This window comes from Aythya marila, assembly GCF_965140915.1.
Source record: "Aythya marila genome assembly, chromosome: 3".
Classification (NCBI taxonomy): domain Eukaryota; kingdom Metazoa; phylum Chordata; class Aves; order Anseriformes; family Anatidae; genus Aythya; species Aythya marila.
The window spans coordinates 42,161,750-42,179,966 of NC_139044.1; the positions used below are offsets into that span (position 1 = coordinate 42,161,750).

Sequence of the window (18,217 nt, forward strand, 5' to 3'; positions counted from 1 at the left end):
ATCAAATGAACTACAGTGCAAACAGTATCTCCATCTATTAATAATTGGTTCTTCTACTGAGGCTAATTATTGGCACCAGTCTCAGTCCTGGTTCCTGCAATACAGACTAGTTACCTATAAGCAAAAGTTTACTTTATAGGCACTGGGCAGTTTTTAATTGAAAACAAACAAACAAAAAAACTATCTACAGGTCTGTAGCACTGTAGTAGTTATTCTCATTCCTTTTTTGAAGCACAGCACAGTGATTACATGTACCAGATGGTAACATTTTATGCACATTGATCTGGACTACCTCTGAAATAGCAACTGAATGTTAATGAGTGGTAGCTGAACTGCTGAAGTGCTTCTCTCTATGTCCCTATGTTTTAAACATGGTTTCTTATTTTGTAACTGATGATCTTGCTAGGAGGACCGGGATATCACAGGGTGTGCATTTCTGCATTTAGATAATGTGAACTGAATTTCACCGATAGGGGAAATCAGATCTGTATCAGACAACTGTGGCTAGGAATGAGATTAATCTACAACTCTCCTCAACTTCTAGTGATTAGATCTTTATCTTTGCAGCTTTCTCATCCAGTTTCAGCAGCTACAAAGAAACGTACATGGTCCATAGAAAATACAACTAAATACTATTATACATGCAGTGTGTTTTCTTCAGGAATCAAAAAATCTTTCTTTCAGTTTTTTGCACCTTGCATAGCAAATAATAACTATGATAGGACCTGTCTTAGTGAACAGGTCTGAATATGAACTTAAGTCTACTGCAAAGATGGGAACAGAACCCATAAATCCAAGCCTCAGTGTTTTTCTACTAGAGTTAATGTGTAAAGTTCATTTGAGAGCAAACATACCTATGGGAGGAAGGACTCTGCACATATGCAAGACACATATGTGCACGTAGTTCTGAAAAGAATGGAGTCGAGGGAACTAAAACTGCAACTAAGCATGTATGCTGCAAATATGATCTACAGAATATTGCAGACTGTCCTGTGGCAAATACAAGAAAATATTTTTTTTTTGTACATTGAAATGCTTAGAAAAGATTTGAAGTAGTGACAAATTAGTGACACTTTTTTTTTTTTTTTTTCCTTAAAGCTTTTCATGCCAATAACTTTAAAGAAATCGGGTTTCTAGAAAACAAACTTTGGAATAGTTGGCAATAGATGCCTAATTACCTAAAACAAGGTAGTAGTTCCACGTGCTCTATTGATTCTTGTTTCTAGTTTTGCGCTACAGCTCTCTACACTCTTTCCTGGAGGACTGTACACTTCTGTTTGGGAGAAACCGAATCCTTCTTGGTTTCATTATCACCTCAGCTCACCTTCAGGTGCCTGCTAATCTCTCCAAACCTGAATGCATTCATCTTTCTTCCTTATCTGCTTGTCTACTATCTCTTTTCCATTACAAACTAATGAACTAAGTACTCTCATCTTCTTTAGTCTCATTGGTTCTTATTCTCTTTTCCCTTTCTTAGAAGAATAAAATCTCTTGTGTGTAGTATTTTTTTTTGTTTGTTTTGTTTGTTTGTTTTTTATGAAAATCATAAATGAAAAAATACTCTGTGCTCTTAAATTTTGAAAAATTTCCACAGATGAAGGCCCAACAAATGCCTCTGTAAAGGTTAAGCAATCTTCAATCAGATACTGAATGACAGATGAAGCACAGAAAGAGATAAGAGTGCTTTATAAGACATCTCATCTGGTCACTTGCACTGGAGTGTCAGAGGCAGATTAGATTGCATAGGATACCATATGATGCCTCTGATGGTCATTTTTTTTCAAAAGGTAAAGAAAGCCAAATTACATGTGACAGTATACACTGTCTGAGTCAATGATGTAGCATTTAATTTAACTAAATCATGCTGAGAAATGCATGTGTGTCGATGCTTAATTTTGGTGCACTAGTTATTCACTTTTGTGTGCATTACCAACAAAAGGACTGTAACAGTAGAATAAAAGTGTTTCAGTGCCTAATTTCACTTTACAAAGAACTAACTATATTGTGCTGAAATCAATTAAGGCTGGATCAGACCACAGTGCAAATGCACTGTAGGGAAACTTGCTACAACAAATACTCCCACTTCAGCAAGACAATCAATTCTTCTTGTCTTAATATATTTAATCTGCCTTAAGAACTAGTACTCTATGTGAATCTGAAAGGCAAATATTTCACATACATACTTACTTAGATATATATCTACAGATACATCAAAAAGGATATGAATAACTCCTTCATCAACTCTGCAGACTGAAGTTTGCAGTTGGTCTTCCAGATGCACCAATTTCTCACTTATTGCTTCACATTTTTCATCCAACTCTGTGGAAAATATGAAGAACTCCTAAAGGAAGTTGAAAAAGAAAATAAAGCATGTTTGCTGATGATTATACATTTCTACATATTTCCATCAAATTAAGGGCAAAATAAAATATTAGTGATGGGATATGATATTTTGCAGTGCTAAGATATTGCCTGAAACCAAATTCCGGTTAAAGAGATAAAAAGTTGTTACTATATAATAATTTGGTGATTCATATGGAATGGAATGTGCTTGTGGTCGCAGTCTATTTCCCAGCAGAAAAAAAGTCATGATCTCACTTTCAGCAGAGGATTAAAGGGGTGTGAAGACTGAACTGCTCTCCCTCTCCCCTGTTGTCTCACCACAGCAGGGGAGGGAAAACTCATGCTGACTACACCATTTAGGTTCCTAAATTTCAAGTTGTTTTTGTAAATATGATTTACACATTTAGGCCATTTCAACATTTCAAGAAGCATCATTTTTAGCATCTCACATAAATACAAAAACGCACTTGCCTTTTGAAGAAAAATCTGGCTAGAATACTCGGGGACTGTTCAACTGATCAGAGAAAACACATCGAAGTCTTACAGAATACAACATGAAACTACACTTTGTTACTATGTTATGGTGAAATAAGTATAAATTTTCAAAAATAATGGTTGTCTACCTAGACCTTTATATAGGCAAAGGCTTTTTCTATTTTAAATCAAGTATTCTAAACCCATTACAAAGGCTGTTCCTATAGATTTGCTTGCTGTCAGATATACTGCAGAAGGATAATTTGTATCTTTTATATTTTGTATTGACTTCCTCTTTGAGAAATGACTCAAATAAACAGCATAACTGAGTGGGGAAAAAAATCAACCAATTTGTGCAGCACTGAGATTAGCCTTTCACCCTCCAAGGCATCATAGTGCTGTCTACAGTGAAATACAGGGGACATCTGTAAAGAAAAGATTATGGTGTCAGGATGAAGTTTGGCTGGAGCTACATTGAAAAAAACAGATCATTCATCAGCTGGAATACAGACGACTGAATTTTCTCTAGACCTAGAGTATGTACTCATCTACAGCCTGCTACATATGTGTCCATATACAAATATCAGAAAATTTTTGCTCCTTTGAAGAAGTATTGGAGTCCTTTGCACTGATCCATAATATCATGCATCGGTGGTTGTTTGAGCGAAATCAAGTCTTCAGTCAATGAAATTGTGCCAAAAACTGTTGGAATGCTGCCCATTGGGAAAATCTGATTTTTGGTAAACACATTTACCAGACCTCAAGTTTGTGCTACCCTTAGTGTTTGCGTCACGCAGTGCGTACGTAGAGTCAAATGTCAGAAGAGGTCTGCTTGCTGGTACATCCTCTGTTACAGCACAGAGCTTTGACCTTTTGCCTTCCTATGTCTTCTGCCAGACACAGCTATTCAACAGATCGTATGGGTATGCAACAAGCTCAAAGCCTGGACAAGTGAGCTGGAAACAGGTTATATTGCAAATGCCCACAGCTTAGAGGCAGAGAAGCACAACGTGAGAACCAGCCAGCTGAGTCCCTGGCTCTGTACGTGATACCTGAGCAGCCAAATTCAGAGTTATCGAGTATCAGAATCTACAACAGAATTCAACAGAGTTTATAGGTGTAAAATTGACCCATTGTTTTCAAAATAAGAACAAGGTAGGAGAACATGCACATTCTCCCTACATCGACTAGGAATGTCCTTGTCTCTAGACTGAGGATGAAAGATGAGGAACAAGTCTTCCATCCAGCTGTTCAATCGTTACTCAATAAAACAGCAGGACTCCATATGCTTCTAGGGAGTGGGATAACCCAGGCAATTTATATCAACAGAAAGCTTTTCATGAATCACTCTATGACACTGACACACATGCAAGAACAGATGACAGTTGTCTAAAAGAACTTAGGTCTCATGCTAGGAAGAAGAGAATCAGTAAATTGTAAGTAAAACTTGCCTGTTCTGAAAGAACATCTAAAGTGATGGCCATTCTGGAGAAAGCTCAACTTCTGAACACTTTTCCATGGCAGTTCGTTACCCATGGAAAATCAGATCTTCACTTAATCATCATCTCAAATGCAAGAAAAACAGGACAAAAAACATGCAGTGCCACCCCATCATCAGTTAATTTAGGAACTTATATTTAGGAAGAACAGCTTTTATTAACACACAAGCTCTTCAGGACTGCTCTGACAGACAAAAGCCACAAACAAAGTTTTCAAATCAGACTCTTCCTACAGCTTGTGTACTTAGGCAAAATGAGTTAGTCCTGTACAGATCCCAAAGAAGTGGTATCTTATAGAAACTTGTAAAAAGCAGGCTTTAGCTCTTGTAACATCAATATATTGTATACTTTTGTCTGATCCACTTACTGCTTTTATCAAGGGGATATTGTTGACAGTAGGACAGTGTATCCAGAGAACTGGTTAACAAACTAGCACTGCCACTGGTGGCTGTAAGAGATCTATTTCTTACACTTTAAAATGGCCCTGTTTCCCAGCTAGTAGATGCAAACACAAGGAGTTCACTGAGCAGCTAATCCAAATGATAAGTGCACTGTCTGCATTTGTTTAGACCTGCTGTGAACATCCACAGTGGAAATTTTTCCCTAATCAGTGCCAGTGAGCATACAGGGCAAATCGGATCTCCTAGACCTACCCCTTCTCTGCACTTCAGATGGGATGAGAGATGCTGACAAGGGACAGTGCTTAGAGACATGGTTGGCAAAGAAGGCTCCAAGTTGCAAGTATGGCCTAGTTCTAAGGTGGTCAGGCCCTTAAAACTCAAGATAGAATATAATTACAGCCTCAAATTCACATTGAAATTCACCAGTAAATGTGTGCAGCTACCTAATCTGATTTCACATTTGACATTTTCTTTTCCTTTTAAAATAAAACTTTACAGTCAAGTAAAGAAAGGTCCCAGGAATGACAGAAGGAAGCCATGATCCAGCCCTCAAGCCCCTGGGACTTCAGGTGAATGCTAATTCTGTATCAAAGGCATCTCACAGTGCTTTGCATCAGTACTCACCCATATTTGGGGCTTCCACCCTGCTGCAGTTTCTGACAAGGAGTCTACTGGTGAGCTAAACATGCTCAGAAATAAGATTCTGTACTTCTTACAGCCATTCACATTAATTCCTCCGTCAACTAAATACTTAGATTCTCCCTTGGAGTAAAATTTCCGTTCTAGCTCACATGTAACAAATACAGTAAATCTTCCTGATTTATTACATTTTGAATACACAATGAATTACCTAAAATGTAACAGAAATCGTGTTTACTTTGGAAACTAAGATAAATGAAAAATGAGTACTAGGAATAATTGTGTGCTCAATGAAGAATTGTTCCATTAATACAGAGAAGCAGGGAAATCTAAATAAGTAGAAATCCAATCAAACTTATTTAGGTCTTTGCACACTTGTACCCAATTTAATCGTAACTGTATGGTTATGGCTGCTCTGCGGTGTAACTAAAATATCTCCATAAGGTAGATGTTACATTTTGTTAATCTTAAAAACTTAATGTGCATTCTGCAGCTTTAATCTAGCAATAATAGTGTATGGATGAACTATTTTTGCATCTGTATGACACAGAACTGCCTTTTCAGCTGAAATGAGAAGATCCTCCATAGTTTAGACAAGCATCGTCTCTCAAGGACGTACTCACAAACATTAAGGGAAAAATGCAGGAGAGTTATCATATAGACTGTATATAATCATACATGGATTATATACTGAACACTTATATAATGGCCATTCTTATTTTGGATTGGAAGGATGTGGTGGTGCAGACGTTTATAACTTTGGTTTAGGTACCCTAGTTTAATATCAAGAGCTATACATGTGATGGTAAAAACATGCACTGCTCTCAAAAACATACAGGAAGAATTCTAAATATTCAATCAATTCCACAGCTCCTGTCCCTGGACCCTCATATGAAAAAAAGTATGCTAACCCAGAGAACTAGACAGGAAAGGTCCCTCTCAGAGCCTTCCATGCCTACTAACATAACCGGTATCATTTTTATTTGGCATTTGTCTATATAAACAGGAAACCACTGTCAGTGACACACAAACTATTCAGAACAGCTCCTGGTTGGAAAGTGGCACTTCACACTGATCAACATCTTTGAGAGGAAAGAGGACTCTGCCTCCAGCTCAGCATATTAATAAAACACAATTCATCCAAGCTCATAGGTTATGTCAATGCTACAAGCTGCTCTAAATCTTAAGACTTCTTTGGTTATTTCTGCACTAACAGTGCTTTTAGAAAGCAGCTAGCAGGGACTGCAGCAGTCAGGAAAGAGCTGAGATGCAATTTTGCTTTATGGATTTTTCTGTGAATGGGTATATAGCTGGTTGGGATTTATTTTTTATTTCTAAATCCTTAAACAGGTTAAAATGGTACAAACGTGGGTCTGACTTGTTATTTGTTATGGTGGTAACTGAAGAAATTCTTCTGCCTTCTCATGCAAAATAAAAATTCTTATTCTGTCCCAGACGCTGCATAGCATCAGTGCATCGAATTAAGAGCAGAGGAAATGGCTTCCACTTTAGTCTTCTGCATTTCATTTTACCCTTTTACAAGCCATTTTAGTCACCTATGAGCAACAGCTCCTCGACAGCATTACTCGAGTAAAATGTTTGGTCAGCTTTTCCAGTGTAAACTCCTTCTGTGCTCTCTTGGATCCAATTCAGCAATTTTATACGGAAGAATCAGTATTCTAGTAGCTAGATTAATCTAACTCTATTAGGGATTAGAGCCTCTATTAGTCTGGTTGTTGTGCTGAGAAGCAGGATTCCCAGATAAATCCTTAAAATTTGTTCTTAATACACAGGAACTTTTTAGGAGTTGCCTTGCTTTAAACTAGCAGTATCATAACCCTAACAAAATAAGAAAAATAGAAGCCTTAAAAGACCTTATGCAAAACATCACAGCCAGATTTTTTTCACCTCTACTAAATCCTCTAAGAGTTAAAATCATTCAAAGCAATATAAGTAACAACTACAAAAAGCTGCCCTTGCAGACAGATACTTTTTGTTACGGCACAAGGCTTAGAACAGTGACTTATTGTTTGCAGAAGTGCTGCATGCTTGCCCTCACCCCTAGCAGAAGTTAATGGAAATTGTGAGCACTTGAAACTCCAAAAAGCCAGGCTAGGGCATCTCTTAAATCATTTCTAGAAACAAAATGGAAATGTCCATATGCTTGTCCTGCTTGAGCAGATGCTTCAGTCACATGCTGGCTACATGTGTGTGCCCTTGGTTAGTGAGCTGCGTAGCCACAAAGTGTCTGAAGTGAAGGAAGCCTTTGCCTCTGCCCTGCATCCCAGAATTGCTGTCCTGTGTGCACTGTCCTGGGCAGGTGCTGTAGGTGAGAAGGGCAAAGCAGCCACTGACAGCAGGCCTAATCTCATACTCTGAAAATAATGCTCCTTACTCCCAACCACCGCCATCCTAGAATCATGGCAAGAGCAATCAGGGCACAACAAAGGGCCACAAAAGCCCCCTCCGTGGTTTGTGGTGAGATCAAGCACACCGTTACTGCCCTCAACTGATGCCTGTCCATACAGCTCTCAGCAGCTGACAGGGATTTTGTAGTTCCAGCTGTCAGGGCAGAGCTTGCTCCAGGGCTCAACCATCCTTACAGCGAGCAAGTTTTCCTAATCCAAACTTCCCTTGCTTGTTTTCATTTCATTTTATCCTCACGCAGCACACAATGACTGATCGTTACCCTCTTTACTATTATTTTTTCTGTGACGGAAGATTTTGACTTTGACCAGACCAAGATTTCTAAACATTTTGTTTGTATTCATTTCTTTCTTTTCTTCAGCATGTCCCTATCTTCCACACAGGGATACCCAGACCAGTGCCATACTCCTGTGGAGGCTTTGACATTCTCAGCTAAGCACAGTAATTATTTCTTACAACTGACATTCCCATTAATGAAGCTGCAAATGACTTTTGCCCTCCTTTGCAACAGGATCAAGGTAACGAATCCCACTCTGTTTGCAATCCACTATAACCCCAGATTCTCATTCCGCAGTATTGTCATCTTAGCTGCTATTTACCATCTGTATACGTAAACACAACTTTTTTTCTGCCCTGAGTGCAATTTGCACCTGTCTTTTAACATATCACATCTTATTGATTTCAGGCTAGTCTTTCAATCTATCAGGAACATTTGGAATTCTAATCCTAATTGAAATTACATTGGCTGGCACGTAGACTCCTGGCCTATCTCCTTTTTAAAGGCAAATACCAACTCTGCCTTTTACTGATCCCTTGGGACTTCAACTTTCCTTTAGGAGTTCTCATAGAAGCTTGTTAATGGTTTGGAGATTGTTTTTCTTGGCTCCTATGCACTTCAGAAGGAATTTCATCAGTCTAGCCCGACTTCAGTGCATCTCACTTACCTTCAGACCCTTCACCATGTTCTTCTCTTGCTACCTTGTGGTGAATACTAACAGCATTACATTTATAATGGTTTATTATTTTTAGAAAGACCTCAAACTAAGAAAATAAAGGAAAGAAAAAGTTCTGCACTCTGCCCTCATTTTATCTTCTCACTTAACTTTCTTATTCAAGGACATACCGATGCTTTCTTTCAGCTCTCCCTTACAGACAGCTTACCATTGAAGTCTCCTGCCAGTATGCATCTCTTGCTTACTGAAACTTAGTGTGTACTGTGGTCTTCCTGGTTCGCTCTTATAGTGTGCACTACTCTTTCACAGGGTTATCGTTAGCAATACCTTTTCCTTTTCTTTCAGAATTCTTATGGGCCACTGAAGAGTCTCTGACATGGATGGATACATGGTCTGTAACTGCTTGCTCTTTTCTGCACCAAAAGAACATGTTGCCTTATTAGAAATATGGTGTCTTCTGGAGGGTACTGAAGATCATCTGCTGTTTCCTCCTACCTGTTGTTTCCCTGATTTTCTTTCATGGAGGTGGATCTCTGACTTTCCACAGAACTAGGATCAAGGATGTTCCCCAGTTATTTCTGCTCTTATCATCTTCCACTTACAGACTGCTAGCTTGTTCCATCAGCCTGTTTATGCACATTTAGGAGACTTCAGCACTACAACATGCTCCTGTTTCTCATATGCAACAACTCAGGCATGAAGCTTTCCAGACAGCTGTTTTGCAACTGTGAGCTACCTCCCCCACCATCACGTGCTTTTCCCACATTCCCTTTGCTTGCACCAATCCTTTTCCCTCCTCTGCAGGGATACAACAACACATGGGAGTGTTAAATGACTCATCAAAATTACAGCCTGATGCTGGCAATCCTTCCCTTCGCATATCTTCCATTACAGCTATGGAGGAGCATCCTTGGAAAATCATCTCTGCGAGAATAGAGTTCTCCATTGCCTTCCAGCACCCTGCTGCAGTCTGTGTGACAGCAGTCTTCCCATTCTCATCTCTAGTAGATTCAAGATCTTCCCTGAGTGCAGGCTTCCTAAAATCAGTACAGACTACTGCATCGACTCATTTAATTAAACTGGGACAATTCCAGTTCCTGCTGTGGGAGGATAAGGCTATTTACCGACTTACAAATAAAAACTCACAGTGGGCCAGGACTTGGAAGAGAAACAAAAGCACCAAATTGTTTTCTAGTGTCCACGTCCCGCTGTGCTAGGAGTCAGCATAGCTGGGTATCATTTATAGGTGGTTGGTAGTATTGTTCGCTCTGCTCCTGAGTCACTAAAATGCAACAATGTGGAATGAGTAACGGAGCTCTCCTGCAGGCAACGGGGAGACTGACAAGGATTAAGGGACCAGAGCGTTAAAGGAACATTTAGGCAAAGCCTTGACAGGGCAGAGAGTGCTGACAGTTTCATAGATCCTTTATAAAGCTGTCTACAAGTCTACCTCAATCCAGCTGTGGCAGCGTGGTAGAGCCTGGCTTTCTAACTGATTTCCATTTCCTTTATTTATATTATTGCTCTTGATTCTCTTTATTTATTTTTTCCCCTCAAAACTTCAAAAGGGTAAGGTTCCTCTGCCTGCGTAAGATATTAAGCTCTTGCTGAAGACTTCCCTAGCAGTACCCCTGCACGCCTGGCTGCTCTGGCACATACATAAGCCCAGCATGCATGACACTCTCATGTCCTGGGCACATCTCCTGCTAAGCAAAGGACAACTTCTTTACTGAGGGTCTGGGTGTTCAGTGCATCTCACTGCTGCACACAAGCACACAGTAGAGCTTTCATAAGTAATTTTTAGTCTCAAGCAAATATTTTGTCACCTTGGCATCTATCACTACCAGCGTTCCTCTATGCTGCCTTTTTGGCAGTAGGGCTTTTTGATACCTTTATTCTGTGGGACTACTCACTTCATGTCATCCATGGACATAAGCACCTGCAGCTTTGCTTTAATTCAAAGCAAAATTCACAGTTGAGAGAGTTTTTTTGCATTTTGTGGTGAACATTTTTTTGCACAGTTCACATCCACTGTCAAGGATTTCCATTTTCATTTATGCTGAATTCACACAAAGCTAAGCAGTCCATCCGAGGCATGTTCTCATGTCAGTCCCCTTGTATACAAGGTCAACATCCGAGGTTGGTCTTGCAGTAGATTATCTTTCCTGGAGCATTCCAGCTGCTCCACAGCCTTTGGATTCATTGGTGAGGATCCAAAGAAATATCTCATATGAATAGTTATCCCAAATTGCAACTTTCTTCTGGTTTTGTGTGTGTTGTTTTTTTTTTTTTCATTTGCTTGGCTAACTCCTTGTCCCTTGTACTTGTCAGGTGGCATGCATACTAATATGGGAGGTGAACTGGGGGTTACTTACTCATGTAATTAATTTGTTGGCTGGACAAAATGCATGGATACTAAATTTCCTTAATATGTAGGCTTCAACCCAAGGCATACTGATCACACTGAATCCGTACAGCTCCTTTAACCACTGTCAATCTCCTTACACATATATTACCTAAACTCTTAGTTTGTATGTAGACAGTAACAAGCAGATTTTTCTCATCACTTTCATAGGGCATCTTATATTACTCAATTATCCTGGACTTTGCTCAAATAGATAGACTATGATCTGACATCTTTTTATTTATGAAAATAGAGTAAAATGACAAATATCAGTTATTTTTATTCAGACAAAAATCTTATTGATATGTGTTCTGTTCTATGCTACTATACTTTCCAAATAAATTCAAGAGGATTTATAAAGGCATTTTTAGTGGTACACAAGAAGCCAAGTAAAACATCATGATTTTGTTCCATTCTTAAGCATTATTATGGTACTACAGTGAGGTTGGCTAACTATAATTGGTTCTACATTTCCCCAACATATCCTTTCTGTTGTTCATTTGAATTAAAAGCACTGGCAAAGTGAAATTTAACTATAAACTTTCTGAAATATGCAGCAATTTTGCCATTATCTTCAATGGAAAAAAAAGAATGAGCCAACTCTGATTGTGCCTGTGTTGTTTTTCTAAATGCTTACATACTACATAGTGATTTTGCTCTCAAATTTTTACCAAAAGGTAACACTATAAGAACAGGTATCATTAGTTCTAATTCAACCCCAGAAAAGTCTGTACAATGTCACCACTTTATACTGCCTAGAAAACACTTACCTCAGATAAATGACCCTCTGCTCCAAATGAAATGTCTTCCACAACCTGTTGCAGATAAGTTATTAAGTATATGGTACATACATGTGTAAACATTAATATTTCAATGGAACTTACAAAAACAGCATAGCACATAAAAAGTTATATAAGCTGAACAATTACATCATTTTGCTACAGATGTATGAAACATTTCAATTGCTTTTCAAATGGGGCCGTGGCAGCCACCCAATATTTAAAGCTAAATTTGAATACATTTTATTAAAGCCTGAATTTTGGCTTCCCTGTTAAAACCCACATGGAACACTGCCTCTAAAACTGAAAGACTAAATATAGATTGAGACAAACTTCTCTACCAAGCTCTTACTGATCTAAACACCATTCAGAAGTCTACAGAAATTTTCTGGCACAAACCCTCTAAATGATTTTGGGCAGGAGATTCTGCCCCCACTGATGGTTTTTATTAGTAACATGTGGTAACTACAGTTCCTCTTTCAAAACTTACTTTGTATGTAAAGTCTGTAAGAAATTGGGCAATTTTTCACTGATTGAGGAGCAGTCTAAAAATTTCATGTTAACGTTCCTGGAAAATCATTAATACTTATCTCAAACAACAATATTGGTAATATCTAAATAAACAGCTATAGGGATAGTGCTTTGATAGGGCAATACTTAGTATCACAGGTATGTATGTATATGTATAATACAGTAGAAAATCATTACTCTTGCATAAGACCATTACAATTTCTGCATATTTCAACAGTCTATATGAAGAGAAGCTGTTTAGATGTATTTTACCTACCATACTCATTTTCTTATTCTATTTTTACTGCAACATACTTGTAAGCATTAAACTTACTGAGATACTGTTATCTCTGTCTAAAGAGTTAGCGTGTTTACCAATAGATATGACAGTATCACTCGCAGCTAAGGGGCATCTTACTGCACAACCACATGTGTAACTGTACAACAATGATCTGATCATTGTATACAAGCCAGCTTCCTGTTTTTATAGCAACCCTTTCCAGCTTGGATTAATACAGAAAACATTCAAACACTGACTTCCACTGATGCTTAATGCTGACATTCAAAAAGATGATTAAATTTTAAGTTTCCAAATTACATTTGAAGCTCCACAAATACAATATTTAATTAAAACTCAAATGAATGCACAGTTTATTTAGCTTTCTAAAGGCTTTGTCCTTTACACATTGCACATTTGCCTCCTGGATCACAGGCTATCTCAATGCACAGTAATGAGCTGCAGCCCGCTAACTGAGGCTTTCTTGTTCCTTGCTATTGCTAAATTCTGAAAAATGTTGTGTCATATGCTGTGATGACTTCTTTTTAATGACTGACAGTACATTAAATATTATAAATATTTCATAGCTGCTCAATTAATATTACTTAAAACATTTAATATCTTAAAAACAGTGAATAAAATGAATGCTTTACAATGATAGAACCTTCCCAACATTAATGCTTTCAAAAAGACTTCTAAACATCTTCCCAGATGGCAAAACTGAAGTATGCAGAGGTGAGGAAAGAAAACCAACCCTTGCTCTTACCTCTTTTCTCGCTTCAGTAACAAGTGAAAATATGAGAAATGATCTACAAAGAATTCTGATGGGAAAACTACCAAAAATGCTGACTTACAAGAAAGGTAACACTACTGAATTTTGGTTTTTACCTTGTAACTTTAATCACCTCAATTTTCTTGAAATCTAGTAGGTGTTTCTTTCCTTCATAGTGATTAAGAGGGAACACTGCACAGCATGCCAGATAGCAGAAGAAGAAAAAAGGATAGGTCAGGAACTCAAGCCTGCGGGTACACACATACTCATGTTCATCAAGATACTTGGTGTTAGGGAGGTCCCAGCACACACACATCTCTATGTTTATTAGTTATCATCGATGCTGCTAGCATTATTAAAAGGCGTTGATTACACATACATTATCGACAAACAAAAAATAAAGCAAGATTTCATAAGTAGTGGAATAAGCAGGCATTAATGTCTGAAGAGAAATGAAACGCTACTGCATACTTTAGAAATCGCTCACATATTCATATATATGCATCTAACTACATATTATCGACCACAGCAACTTCACTCACGTGCAACCTGAGCAATATTACTTGCAGTTTAAAAGTATGGATCATTTCTGGGATGAAAACTAGAACCCATCTTGAATTCCTCAGAGACTCGGGAGAAAAATCAATCTCAGTTAGCAAAAGACAAACTAGAACTGCACTGGCAGGGCACCTCATTTTCAGCAAAACAGCCACTACCTGGAGAACACACGCTTACATGAAAAATCAAGAATCTATTTTAACTTCATTAGAAAACAAGCTGACTTTGACAAGACTGAGACTAAAAGTACTGTCTACAAGTCTGCGTCAGCACTTTTAAAAATACTATATTCTAATAAATTATCTGTAGCTGACAAGGGTACACCTTAATTTTAAGTAACTCAGATTGTTTCAGGATTAATTTTACTGGCCTCACTTTATTTAATTTTGACCAAAAAATTAGTCATGATGTTTCAGTAACCTGAGCTGCCAAACCATGTGATTGTCTTCCTTGCTTAACAGTCAGTTTTACAAAGGAAGCCTGACTTGCAGGACTATTTGGGGTATGCCATAGTCTGCTGCATAAACAAACTGAGAAAAATTTCTCTACTGTCTTAGAAAACACAGTTATGAGAACTATAAAGTAACTGTTGACAGTTAATAAACCTGTGCTCACACATGACAGTAAAATATCTGAACTTTCAAAGAATTTATACCTTGCATATTTTATATGAGAACATTCATATCTTGTGATCTAGTGAGGATATTTAATTAAAAATGAAAAATGTCCCTTCTGCAAAGCAGTATCTGAGGATCTAAGTGAGAGGTTATTTCTGTTCTTCTATTCTTTTTTTTTTTTTTTTTTTTTTTTTTTTAATTCTTGTGTTTATTTGTTTCTTTGTTTTCTGATTAAACCTACACAGAAGGATAATTATATGCAGAAAAACTGCATTTATAATATACATCAATAAAAACAAATCCACTGCTCAGTAATATTTAGCCAGGTAGAACATGATAAATAATTGGGATGCTTTATTTATAGCCTTTCACCATCAGGAGAATTAATTACCTGGGAAGGCAATGCACCTTCAAAAGCATATACTCATGAGCTATGAGTACTTGCAGTACTTGCAGTACTGTTTTGAACCTAGCAATTCAGTAATCTCTCAATACAAAGAATGCCACTCTTTCCTTCTGCTTCAGTGACCAACAGCTGTCTGTTTAGAAATTCCCTAATGGAGAACAGAGATGACCCAGCTGAAGAGAAGGGTTGTTCTAAAAATGTGGCAACCACATCAGGCTACCCCTCTCACAGGGAGGGGACAGACTCGTTAAATAATATCTAACTAAGTATATTTGACAAATGCGTGTTTTTCCGGTAGGTACCTCCACTTGATAAATGCTATCTCTTGACAAATGGTTGTAAGACTACTAAAGCACAACAGTAAGACTTTCTGAATGAAAGTGACAGACACGGCCAAGGTAGACATTAAAATCCACATCACTACAATTTTTTTGTTTTGCTGCTGTACCTGGTCTGGCTGGGATGGAGTTAACTTTCCCTGCAGCAGCCCACACAGTGCTGTGCTCTGCACGTGTAGCTAGAACAGCCCTGGTATCACACCAGTGTTACCTCTCTTGCTGAGCAGTGCTGGCACAGCAGCAGGACTCCCTCCAAACCACCCCAATGCCAGTGGGCAGGAGGTGGAGAAGAGGTGCGGAGGGGACATCACCAGGGCAGCTGACCCAAACCAACCAAAGAGATATTCCATATGGTATGGAGTCACACTCAGTAATAAAAACTGGGAAAGGGAGTGGAGAGGAGGGGCTCTCATTATGAAGACATCTGTCCTCCCAAACAACCACTACATGTATTGAGGCCCTGCTTCCCAGGACACGGCTGAACACAGCTCATTGATGGGAAGCAGAGAATTTTATTTTTTTCTCTCCCTGTGTTTCTGTGTGGCCTTTGCTTTTTCTTGTTTTGTTTTGTTTGTTTGTTTTTCCCTCTTCCTTTTCCCTTTAATTAAATTATCCTTATCTCAACCCATGAGCCTTTTTTTTTTTTCCCCAGCATACTTTCTTCTCCCTCTCTTCTTCTGCAGAGGGGGAGTGAGAAAGCGGTTGTGGTGAAGTCCATCTGCCCAGCAAGGTAAAACCACCACAGCCACAAGTATAAACCACTTTTGAAATGAAAACATTACAATACCATATAACAGAGCATTTAATGCTGCAAAAGTGGATTGCCTTTCATAGAATCACAGAATATCCCAAGCTGGAAAGGACCCATAAGGATCACTGAGTCCAACTCTTGGCCCCACACAGGACCACCCAAAAATCAACCCACGTGTCTGAGAGCATTGCCCAGATGCTTCTTGAACTCCAGCAGGCTTGGTGCCCTGACCACTGCCCTGGGGAGCCTGTCCCAGTGCCCAGCTACCCTTTCAGTGAAGAACCTTTTCCTAATATCCAATCTGAAAACATAACTTTCAACTAAGTCTATTTACAAATCAAGACATTTTCTGCCTTTTAACATCTTCTCCACTTCAAAGCACTAAAAAGGAGGTTAGCACGATTTTTAAGAAATGTGTCAGGTTCACTTGTTTGCTTTTATATTCTGCCTTGTGATGAACTGCTGGGGGATGGCAGGAAGCAGTATGCTACAGCTAGCTCTTCTCTGAGAGGTTAGATACTGCCTGTCACACCTACTGAGATCCAACCAGCATTACTACCTAAACTGTAAGATGCACTTGATTGTGTAAATCTTCTATATCCCATAAGGAAAAAAAAAATCAGATCCTTAAAATACAAAAACTATTGACCAGCCCAAATTCCAGAACCAGAAAACAGTCTATGTGTTTTGTTCAGTTTTTATGGTTGTAGTGGGTTGCAGTTGTCACTGATGCATAACTTATACTCAATGGTTTTAGCTGCAGGTAGCACTGAAGCAGAGGAAGGCTAGTCAACTAAGCTGTGGTAAAACACTGCTCTGTTGCTCAACCCCTTCTAAAAGCTGGAAAGTGAATGAATGTTCTTATAATAACATAACTGCTGCTTTTTTTTCCCTTCAATTTTCCCAGTCCTAGGAGCACTGTGAGAACAGAAGGACCTCCATAGGTCCTTCACTGATGGGCATTTTAGTGTTTGTATTTACACATCAGCTTCTATATAAATTATGGCACATTCTCAAAGTGGTGTTTAATCAGGATGCCTGGACAGACCAGATTGCAAGCAAAGGCATTTATCCTACGAAGTTTAAAAGCAGCTAGATGAAGAGCTGAAGTTAGGTGGATAGTGTCCCTAAGTTCCCTCTGTAGTTGATAAGAGACAGAGAAGAAATTATCAAAAATTGTGTAAATATACTTTCCCCTTCCACTAAACATATGGGGAACCCATCTTTCTGATTCCTGCACCTCTATCCAGAACCCAAAGTCACCTCACTTCAGTTGCCTTTATGTCATTCTAATGCCACTTTCCAGGGAAATGATACTTGCAGAGATGAAATGGCTGATATCTCCTGCATGAATCTCAAGAGTGCTACAGAAACAGTAATAAAGCCCCAAACCTTCCAGAGCTTCCCAGCTGCTTTTTTAAAAGGGAATCACGGCTTTCCATGACCAACAGAATGGCTCATATTACTTCAACCAACTCATCAGGGATATGATGAGAGAAAAAAAAAAAAAATCACAGAGGAAAAAAATCAAATCCACAGTTGACCATTTACAGTGTTAACCCTCTCTATGTGGATTCAGTCTGTAAATTGTCTTTCCTAGGCTGAAAGTACTTTTGAAGCCCAATTTAAAAACAGAATTTTACTAAAAAGAAGAGACTTTACAGTAAGGTAACACCCTGCTTTCTGCTAAGTCTCAGCCAGTATGAATGCAAAATATGGTATCAGCTTTCAATGTAATGCACAGTTCAATGGCTCCTAGCACCACGTGGGATTAAGCACACTTTTAATTTTTGTCAGTCAACTGAAAAAATAACTCCCGTTGGAGGGTCTCTTTGTCACAGTGCAGCTATTGGGTCACAAAGCTTTTCAATAGCTTTATTTATTTATTTATTGCCTTGACAGTGCAGTTAAATTATTTTTAGGTAGTTGTAAATATTTAAGCAAGGATGGCATTCCAGAGCAGAACACAAAAACTTAAAAGAAATTTCTCAGACCCTTTAAATCTCATGATTTTTTTTCTTCTTTTAGTATTTTCTATATGCTGGAAGCCTACCTGCATCTGAGTTAGG

General features: G+C 38.5%; 1 protein-coding gene across 3 annotated transcripts in view; it reads right to left on the bottom strand.

Moving 5' to 3' along the window:
* Positions 1 to 2,237: 2,237 nt before the first annotated feature.
* Positions 2,238 to 18,217, bottom strand: part of DISC1 (DISC1 scaffold protein) — a 190,947-nt gene continuing 174,967 nt past the window's right edge. Inside the window, exons 12-14 of one of the 3 annotated variants that reach the window (XR_014317286.1) lie at positions 13,595 to 13,670; positions 11,911 to 11,955; positions 2,274 to 2,341 (exon numbers count right to left, since the gene is read on the bottom strand). Coding sequence is in view for 2 of the 3 variants with exons in the window: in XM_082757808.1 (XP_082613934.1) it covers positions 4,368 to 4,382; positions 11,911 to 11,955 (60 nt within the window). In the remaining variant the exon portion in view is untranslated. Of the gene's footprint in view, positions 2,342 to 3,870; positions 4,383 to 11,910; positions 11,956 to 13,594; positions 13,671 to 18,217 lie in introns of those variants that run through there. The other 2 variants (XM_082757808.1, XM_082757809.1) reach the window with 2 other exon arrangements.